Source organism: Morus notabilis, unplaced genomic scaffold, assembly GCF_000414095.1.
Source record: "Morus notabilis unplaced genomic scaffold, ASM41409v2 Scaffold948, whole genome shotgun sequence".
NCBI lineage: Eukaryota > Viridiplantae > Streptophyta > Magnoliopsida > Rosales > Moraceae > Morus > Morus notabilis.
In genome coordinates, this window is record NW_010362042.1 from 144,400 (window position 1) to 155,302 (window position 10,903).

General features: G+C 31.3%; 1 protein-coding gene across 1 annotated transcript; it reads left to right on the forward strand.

Annotated features, from left to right (window-relative positions):
* Window positions 1-681: 681 nt before the first annotated feature.
* LOC21401131 (calcium/calmodulin-regulated receptor-like kinase 2) lies at window positions 682-4,717 on the forward strand. The gene is made up of 8 exons (XM_010100990.2): window positions 682-871; window positions 1,505-1,894; window positions 2,144-2,297; window positions 2,607-2,733; window positions 3,055-3,140; window positions 3,226-3,297; window positions 3,504-3,707; window positions 3,796-4,717. The coding sequence occupies exons 2-8, from the start codon at window positions 1,569-1,571 to the stop codon at window positions 4,096-4,098; spliced, it is 1,272 nt and encodes a 423-aa protein (XP_010099292.1). The 5' UTR covers window positions 682-871; window positions 1,505-1,568; the 3' UTR covers window positions 4,099-4,717.
* Window positions 4,718-10,903: the final 6,186 nt, after the last annotated feature.

A 10,903-nucleotide genomic window follows, 5' to 3' on the forward strand; every position in this document is an offset into this window, starting at 1 on the left:
TTATATTATAATTATAATATCATATTATTAAAATAATTATAATATTATTATAATATCATATTATATGATAAAATAATAATATTAGAATTATTAATATTATTTAATATTGTTTGTTACAATATTACAATTATATTATTATATTATTATATTATATTATGAATTTGAATTTGAATTTTAAATTGAGAAGATTGTAAATTTTAAATTTCATTAGGGGTATTATGGATATTATAAAAGTTTCATTAATTATACTCATTGATTACCGCGTAATCTAAAAATTAAAATTATCTTTAGACTGCTTCTAATTTTGACTATAAATTTTTTAAAAATTCTTCAAAAAAATACTTTTAAAATGATTTACGAAATACTAAAATTAACTTTTACTACAAATAAAAACTAATTTTGAAAGTAAAAAATAATACCACAAGCAACCAAGGACTTATTCCTAATATTTTTAAGAAATATTTATCTCCATACGTTAATGACTCGTTGTCACCTTGACCAAGTTGACCAAGTCGTTATACTTATTATCCCATTTTCATCAGTTTTCCAAAAAATAATAAAAAGAAAAGAGAGAGAGAGAGAGAGAGAGAACATTGGCCAATGGCAGTAGTAGTACGTAACGCTCTAATTCTAACCAATCCGGCGTCGGTTTTGTTTTATTCCATTCCATTCCCCTCCAAAAGCCTCCAGATAGGACAACGCCTTTTTTCTTTTTTCGCAGGCCACTCTCTCTCTCTCTCTCTCTCTCTTCTCTGCACACTGGTTGAGTTGTTGATTGTCAACCTTGACTCCTGAGAGAGACGAAATCCAGAGTTGCGGAAACCGATCGCCGTCTCATCGAGTTGGGTTTTCCGTTTTTCTTTCTGATCAGGTATGGAATTCCGCTCATCAAGATTCATGGGTTTTTCTTGTTTTTCCCAAGTTCCCACTTAATTGCGTTCTTTTGGTTATGTTCTGTACTGGGTTTATGGCGTTTTGTTCTTTTTTGAGTTCGTGGATGTTCCACACACACACACACACACACACACACATATATATATGTCTGGATTCATGGGTGTCATTATATCCCAGTTCCCGTTTTGGAAACAAAAACCTATTTGAGTTGGTGGACTTTTACGCTGATCATCACTTTATTATTTTTTTTCTTTTCGTATGTGAATATTGAATAAGATATATGTCCTATTGTCCTTTTTATTATATCTGGAAGTATCTCGTGTCTTCTGAATTATGTAATTGAAATTGAGAAAAATTATCACTTTGTTCATTTGATCAAAAACGGCACTTCTATGAACTTGGGAAATGTGCTTAAATAATGCTTTTCTTAAACTTCTTGTAACATTTCTTATAATGCTTTTCTTAAACCTCTTGTAACATTTCTTACTTGGTTCCTTTATGAGCCTAATGGCAACGAAATTTGTTGAATTTTTATCATTTTTGTTAGTATATTGTATTTGGCCATGAATGTGTTAAATCTAAATGATGTATATGTGTTCTTTCATGTCAGAGAATCTGTGGCGATTTGCCTTGCAAGATGCTTTCATTGCCTGAACTTCCAAAGAGACCAAAGAATGGCTCATAAAGCTAATCTTGTTATTATTGGAATTTCTGTTGGTTTGGCTCTTGGTATTTTGATTGCTTTACTCGTTTTTTGTGCCATAAGATGGTACAAGAAGCATGCTCATCTTCGACGTTGCACGAATGAGCGTAGTGTAACGACTGTTCCTATACGAAGTAATGGCTTCGGCACAAGTACTGACTTCAGTGCGTCTCTCTCAAATACTGTTGCGGTTAAAGGATCAGAAAGCGGCCGCAAAAATTCTCAGTTCTTTTTGTGGAATAACCAAAAGAAAGATCGACTTGCTTCCGTTTCAGGCATACCTAAATACTCATACAAGTATGTGATCTTTGCGCTTTTGAACTTTTTGATGAAATTGACTGTGCAATATCAATGTACACATTGTAAAACTCATTATTATTGTTATGTTTCCAAGTAGACTCATTGTATAAAGTATGATTAACAAATGAACTTGTGGGCATTGCTTGGATAACTAGCACTTCTCTTGGAATCTATTACCCAGCTCTTATGATTATTGAGTTAATGGACTGTATACGTGATCTATCTGATGGCCGTCGTATTTTCTAGGGATATACAGAAAGCTACACAAAACTTCACGACTATTTTAGGACAAGGGTCATTTGGTCCTGTGTATAAAGCAACAATGGCTACCGGAGAAGTAGTGGCTGTGAAGGTTCTTGCGTCCGATTCTAAACAGGGGGAGAGAGAGTTCCAAACTGAGGTAAGGGATACTCTTACAACTACGTTTTACTAATCCTAGGAAGAACAAAATTTCCACTTGTTGAAAGTTTCTCTGCAATTCAAATTTTCCAAACTGAGCTATGTATATCTGTTTGTTTCGCTCTTCGAAAACAAACTATTCTTGGGGCTCGTTTGTTTCGTGTGTTTAAACCTGTGGTTTTGATTCTGCTACAATGTTTTTCTCTCACAAAAAATTTGAATTTCAAATGCCAAATCAAGAATCATTGGTTTAAACACATGAACTAAATGGACCCTTAGCTTTTCATTATCTTTTGTGGTCTTATGGCAGGTATCTGTGCTTGGGAGACTGCATCACCGGAATCTAGTAAATCTAGTGGGATATTGTGTTGATAAAGGGCAACACATGTTAGTTTACGAGTTCATGAGTAATGGAAGCTTAGCAAACCTTCTTTATGGTAAGCTCGAATATCCATCTCTACATTTTTTTTTCCTTTTTATTATGAAGCCTAAAGTAGATGAAATCTAATAGAAAAGAAAACTGAAACACAATACATTTATTCTGAATAGTAACAAGTATGTTAGATAGTATATCGAAAGAGATGAATTTACCATCATATCATGTGAGCTTGACGGTCTTTTCATCATAGATTGAGCTGGATTTGTAATTTCCCTTTTTTATTTCGTTAGTTTACTAGCTAACAACTTTAGACTGCCTTTTCGTTGGTAGGATTTGTGTTGTCCTTATTTAAGAACCGTCCTGCTTTATGTAAACCTAGGTGGAGAAGACCGGGGTTTGAACTGGGATGAAAGGCTTCAAATTGCTCTTGATATATCCCATGGAATTGAGTACCTACATGAAGGGGTATTTGTGCATTTGTAGTTTTTTCTTTCGCTTTGGTGAAATATTTTCATGTTTAATTCCTTAATCATGAGATTTCTTTGAACAGGCTGTCCCGCCTGTCATACATCGCGATTTGAAATCTGCTAATATTTTGTTGGACGGATCAATGAGAGCGAAGGTAAGATGACGAACAAACCCCACTATGGCTTAAAATTCTTAGTGAGCAGTTGAGATGTTAAAAATGTAGATAAGGTATACTTGTTAGTAACAAAACGAAAACCAAAAAAAAAAGGGCAAGAAGAAGCTGGTTGCCATATGCAGATATCATTGTCTCTTTACTGGTTCATAAGAACGATAAACTAAAGCAATTTTCTTCGTGTTTAGGTTGCTGATTTTGGACTGTCGAAGGAAGAAGTATTTGATGGCAGGAATTCTGGCCTTAAAGGCACATATGGCTACATAGACCCAATGTACATAACGACAAGCAATTTTACCATGAAGAGTGACATCTACAGCTTCGGCGTTATAATATTCGAACTCATCACAGCTATCCATCCGCACCAAAACCTAACGGAATACATTAACTTGGTGAGTGTTTCCCCTCTCAGACAGTCGCTTGCTTCAATTACTTGCATTGCCAAACTTCTGACCAACAAATCTACAATCCCCTTCTTAGGCATCCATGAGTCCAGATGGCGTTGATGAGATACTGGATAAGCAACTAGCCGGAGGGTGCAACATTGAAGAAGTGAGAAACCTAGCTAGCATTGGCCACAGATGCCTGCAAAAGACACCGAGAAGGAGACCTTCAATAGGAGAAGTTTCGCAGGCTGTTTTGAAGATAAAGCAGAGACGACTTGCTAAAGAAGATACCATGTCTTTTGCCAGCAAAGATCTTTCGCGTGCAGTGAGCAGAATAGAGGATCAGCAGGTGGAGTTGAGTATGATGGCCTCCAGTAAGGATAGAGTGACAGAATGAAACAGTTTTTTTCTTTGTAGGTTTACACTCCTCTTACGTTGTTGGTTTTTTTTTTTCTAGCTTACTGTGTCTAGTCCCTCCTGAGCTATTCTTAAAGGATGCTGATGATAGAGTACATACATACGTGAGTTTTAGGACTTTAGGACTTAAATCAATGAGCTTTCGAGGATTTTAAGAATCACGGTGAGGTATCTGATGGGTTAAGAAGTTTCAGTAGCAAAAAGAAAGGAGGATGGGTTAAGTAGTTCTTCAACTTTTTTTGTAACACATGAAATCAAGTTAGAAGAAAGAAAGAAAAAAGGCGTAAAATCGAAATGGTTGTTCATGTGCACTATGTTCTATCTTTCTATTAACCGTTGCCAATCAACCTTCATCAATCAAGATTCAAGAAAGCAAGATCACTCGTCAAAAGCCGGCATCTTCTTACCAAGTGCTTTTGCCTCACAAAAAACATATCAAACAAGACTTCGAAGATATTTGTTGACAAAGACTTTCTAAAATCCATGAACTCTATCTTTTACAGGCAATGCCAGCCTAGCCTTGAAGTCTACTGTCCCCTTCATTCATTCATTACTGAAACAAGGTTTCAAATTGAAGGGGGAGATCCGGAAAATATCAAACAAACGACAACTACGTATTCAATGTACAACATTAAAACCGTACACCATATTTTTCTTGTACTATTGTCCGGTTTCACTTTCCTAAATGTGGTGCCACACAGCCACTAGGTTGCCATTGTTAACTTCATGCAAGTTGGTATTGTCCCGTCTTTTCTTTCTTTTTCTTTGGTGGGGAAAAATTACATGCTAATGGCCTTTTCTTCTTTCCGGCTTTGTTCTTTGGGCTAAAAACAACACAAGTCACATAACACGCCGAGGATAGATAAACTCATCACACTAATATTCTTACACATGGGCGGCTGCCCCAGTTCTCGAATTTGTCAATCTCTTTAATATATAATATTTATTTATTAATGAGTATCATTATTTTAATCATAAAATATTAATCCGACGATTATATTTTAAATTACATATTTAACTAAAAAAATTTATAATAATTAATAGAACTAAATTCTTATCACGTAACGCCATTAAATTTTTATATTTATTAGTTAACTATAAATAAAAATTTAATTATTAAAAATTCGTCCATATATATTTATTATTTATCTTCTCCTCCATCACTCTCACGAGCTTTGTTTTCATCACTCTTCTCATTACTTTCGAAGTGTGTAGATCCATAGGATGACTGGCCCTACAATTCTCAAGAACTGAGAAAACGTGGACAAAGTTCCATTAACCTCATCTTTGTTTTGCATATTCTTCTTCCAACTATATTATTTTACGTAATTCAGATCATTCTTCTTAACATCCAATTCCAACAATAATAGCTCCATTTCCCAACAAATATGAACCTGCACTGTCTATGGTTTGACACGCCTGCTCAATTGCGCACCGTCCAGAAGCTAATAATACAAGCTAACAATTGTAAGGATATGAGAAACAATCTAGAGAAACGAAATGTTAGAACGGGATTGTAACTTATAAAAAGATACGAAAGTGGTCATGAAAATAAAACAAGAAACCATCACTTATAACAGGTTTAAAAGCCGGAATCTGAAATGAAATCCACACGATATTGAAATTCCCGAGGGCACAAACAATTTCATGAGCAAATTGGATAACCATTAAACAAACTGCCCAACACTAATGCTATGTTTGGTAGGAAGAAAAGAAAATAGGATAGAAAGGAAATATGAAAGTGATAGAAAATAATAATGATAGAAAGAAAATTAATTTTCTTTTATATTATTTGGTATGAGAAAATGGAAAGAAAATGAGCTTACATTCACTTGTTTGGTATTGAAAGTTAAATTGGGAAGAAAGAAAAAATCTTACTCGTAAATTACTTTTATACCCTTAAATTTTTTACTTGGGTGTTGATGGAGAAAATAGTAGTTTAGTAACTTTGCTCACTTTAATGAGTTGCCCTCATTTCCATCCAATTTTCTGCCCACTTGTGGGGAAAAAAAAAAATAGTGGGACCCACATGAATTATTTTCCACTCTATTTTCTCTTCATTTCTCTTTTCTCTCCTACCAAACAACTTACATTTTCATTTTTCCTTCCAAAATCCCTCCACCTTCTTCCTTCCTTCTACTTTTCTTTCCTACCAAACATATTGTAAATCTATGACGTTAAGCACAGGTATGGCAGAGGTCGTATTTAGAATTAATCTTGTTTTTTATTTTTTACGTTTTTTGAGAAATAAAAAATAAAAATATTTTTAAAACGATGTTTGGCACAATAAAGATAAAAATAAAAAATGAAAATAATTTTTTGATTTAATATAAAATGAGAAAGAAATAAAAAATAACTTTTAGTCGTTTTTCATTTTTTTATTTTTCATTTTCTCCTCTCTCGAGCAAAGAGAAAGAGAGAGAGACATTAATAAGTTTTTTTATATTGAAAACAATTTCTTGATAAAATTACTAAACATATTTTCAAAAATGATTTCTATCTTAGATTGAAAACGTTTTCATTTTCATACAAAAAATAAAATTATTTTAAAATGAGTTCCAAACGCACATCGCAAAATAACTTTCACAAGCACATATATAGCATCACCAACATTGAACTACTGTATATACATGTACTTTTTTCCCCTTTAGCTTTATTCTAATATTGGGTGCATTTGGTAGTATTTTTTAGAGCCTAAAATCACTTTTTTAGCCATCCGAATCTGATAATGGTGTTTAGTAAAAACTATAAAAAGTGATTTTTAAAGAATCTACAGTCAAAATCAGAAGCAGTCCAAATGCAACTTTGACTTTTAGGCCTCGTTCACTTCACAGATTCGAGTTTTCAATTCGAGTTGAGATGTGATATTTTCTGAGAGCTTTTCACTGTACCAGAAAAAGTTAGATGTGACATTTTCTTAGAGCTTTTTACTGTAAAAACTTAAAACTGAAAACTCAAATCAGTGAAATGAACGATGCCTTAGTTTGTGTAGGAATCAGCATAATACAATTAATGATTATCAACAAAGTTATATTAAATAATTAATAATTAATTACTAATTATATTATATATTAATTAATAATTAATAAATAGATATACTTAATAATTAATTAATAGATAGTAATTACTTAATTTTTAATTAAATATTAATTTATTACCATAGAGTTTTTAATTTTGTTAATAAAATAATAAATAATATAGTAATTATTTATTTAGTTAAAGATTAATTATTAAAAATTAATTATATAACATATTAACAATAAAATGAGTAATAATAAGTTGTTAAATAAATAATTAAGAATTAATATATAATCATATGTTATGTTAATTATAATCCATTAATTAGTAAATAGTTGGTAAATAAAAAATAAATAGTAATTACTTAATTAATAATTAATATTAAATTATAATTATCCATACGTAATATATTAATCAATAATAATTGATAATTGATAATTAGTAATTAATCATTATAAAAAGAATAATTACCAAAAATTGATTGTGTAATATATCAAATAATAGATTATTAAATAAAAATTAGTAATTAATTAACTAATTATTTGTGATATATCAAAAATGGTTGATTTCCTTGATTTCTCTTCCTCCGTCTCTCTCTAATCTATTTCTTCTTTTACTTCACTCTCTCCCGTTTTCCTCTTCTTTTCTATATTGTGCCTTACATTCATAATTACCTTCCGTGAGTAATAACCTTAGTAAACTTAGGTGATTCTACAAGATAAGTCACCAACTTTAGCGTGAGTCATCAATGTGAGTCACCACATCATGTAATATGGCCAAGTGTTCCCCTGCATGTGAAATACATATACACCTCACGGTAATAAGCCTTTTGACTTAACCCTTTTTTTTTTTTCTTTCTCTTTCTTCTTGGTCGGCCACACTTAGGCAAAGAAGACAAAAGTGGCTTCTAATATCTCCACTTCACGTTCTTAAGGCATAAATGAATATAATAATAATATTTTTTATAATATCTTATATTATTTTTCTAAATTAAATTAAAAAAATTACTTTAATTCCCATAATTTAATTTTATTAATTCTACTTAAGTTTAACTCTTAATTTGAGTGGTTCTATGTTCCCCACATTTTTCTTGTCGAGACTTAACTTTCCGTTTCTCAAAACAAGTCTCTTTCCGGTACTAATAATTTCACAATCAGTACAGGTTCTATACTACTTTTCTGAACTGTTGAGTACCCTGGGTCAAACTTATCATGTTCAACCCAATTCTCTTGGGTATCTCATTAGTCAATTTCTTTTTCTGAAATTATCATTTTAATCGATTCAGAATTGTCCAAAACGCATACTCTCGCGGTACTCATTTTTTTAGCAGTTTCTCACTTTAACTGGCTCGAGAAAATTCTGTTTCAGGAACTTTTGTTATTTTTCTTACTTCTAATATTTCTACTCTTTTTCTAACTGGTCATTTGGTCACGTACCAAATATTTTAGTTTTGCATAACTAAAATATACCTGCTCAAATTTTTAACTTTTAACTACTATTTCACTATTCATAACTGATATTTATGAATTTTCCTTGTAAGAACATTCGTATTATAACTTTACATATTTCGAGAAATTTTACCCTATACATAAAGTTCCTCCGTAATATTTTCTTGATTACATCAAAATTCTACTACTTATTATTCCGAAAAGGATTTCGGTCACATACCAGACTGTCCGAATTAGACCTAAATTTTTCCCGGTCATTACATTGCAGTACTGTATATACATGTACTTTTTTCCCCTTTAGCTTTGTTCTAATATTGGGTGCGTTTGGTAGTATTTTTTATAGCCCAAAATCACTTTTTTAGCCATCCGAATCTGATAATGGTGTTTAATAAAAACTATAAAAAGTTATTTTTAAAAAATCTACAGTCAAAATCAGAAGCAGTCTAAATGCAACTTTGACTTTTAATTTGTGTGGGAATCAGCATAGTACAATTAATGATTATCAATAAAGTTATATTAAATAATTAATAATTAATTACTAATTATATGATATATTAATTAATAATTAATAAATAGATATACTTAATAACTAATAAATATATAGTAATTACTTAATTATTAATTATAATTAATAATTAATATATCAATCATATGTTATGTTAATTATAATCCATTAATTAGTAAATAGTTGGTAAATAAAAAATAAATAGTAATTACTTAATTAATAATTAATATTAAATTATAATTATCCATACGTAATATATTAATTAATAATAATTAATAATTGATAATTAGTAATTAATCATTATAAAAAGAATAATTACCAAAAATTGATCGTGTGATATATCAAATAATAGATTATTAAATAAAAATTAGTAATTAATTAACTAATTATTTAATTGTGTAACTAAAAGTTAATAATTTAAGTAGTAAAAGGAATATTAATAAATTATGTATATACTAATTATTTTTCTTAATACACTAATTAATTACTTATAATCTAATAAATATGAGTACATTACTAACATACTCATTATTTATAATTAATTGTTAATTATTATTTTTAATAATTTAGCAAACAATCATTATTATATTATTAATATATTAATTTTTATTTGTTAAATAATTATCAATTATTAATTACTTTATATATTAATTTAAGATTATTAATTACGGTCATTTTAACTACCCACAACAATTCAACCTCATAATTTACCAAACGATATTATACTGTTTTTAGAATCAATAACACTTGTATAATTACAATTTACTAAACACACAGCTACTTTTTATAAGAACTTTTTTTTTTCAACACAGTTAAAAGTAGCTTTTTTAAAATTTACAGCATGACCCCTTGTCTGGCTAATACATACCACGTTGGTAGAACCCCAATGGAAAAAAAAAAAAAAAAAAATTGTTGAAAATAGCTTTTTGACTTAGAAATACTATTATTTATAAGTCACTCCCAACTTCTAAAGTTGTCTGCATGTCCTGCAAAGAAACCTTATATATTTGGGTAACAACTACAAACCTGTGGCTACCACAACTCGCAGGTCTCATAATTCCTTTATGCTTCATACTTTTGATCATTTGTCAAATTGAGAGTCCTCCTTTCCATTTGTTTTCATCTCAAAATTGCATATTTTCTCCTCCTCTTATTAGTTTCCTTGCTTCTATGCATATCATCTCCAGATCACTTGGCTCCTCTTCATGACCCCGAAACTCCCTACTCATCGTTTCACCAATCTCAGTAAGACAAAGACCAAAAGCCGCTGCTTCTTTAAGGAAAATTGTGCAGACCGAAGAGACGCCTCTCGAATCACGGGCAGCTCCATTCTTAGAATTTCAGAATCCAGGAAAGTGTCAAGATGATGGATCCACTCGAAGTGTGGGTCCTCCAAGATTTCTGGAAGACAAAAACCATGATCAATCAGAACAAGCTCCACCTGGCCAAAACTCCCAATCCCATCAAGCTTCCTGGCCAAAAGGTTACCCGCATGCCTGCCTGCATGTGTTCAGGATCCTGATATCTAGAATCCCTATTCTATGCACAGCAGCAAAAGGGAAGTTAGGAGTCCCATGATCACTAGCATCAAAATCACGAGGAATGAACTGCTGCAATGATGCAATCTTGCTTACCTGCTTACTGTTTTGATCCACATTACCCTTCACGCCATTATTAACATTCCTTCGCGTTTGAGTCCTGGCTGACCAAGAGCTTTCCCAACAAAACCTTTTGGGTTGTTTGAGGCATAGGGCTCTTCATCGGTTGGTTTCACGATAGCGATATTTTCACCATGGAAATTCCTGAAAGAATAT

What these genes read in the sequence shown, in the direction of transcription:
- LOC21401131 (XM_010100990.2), top strand. Translation starts at nt 1,569, where the DNA reads ATGGCTCATAAAGCTAATCTTGTTATTATTGGAATTTCTGTTGGTTTG. An exon ending in TTGAGTACCTACATGAAGGG is followed by an intron (nt 3,141 to 3,225) that starts GTATTTGTGCAT and finishes TTCTTTGAACAG; the next exon opens with GCTGTCCCGCCTGTCATACA. An exon ending in TAACGGAATACATTAACTTG is followed by an intron (nt 3,708 to 3,795) that starts GTGAGTGTTTCC and finishes TCCCCTTCTTAG; the next exon opens with GCATCCATGAGTCCAGATGG.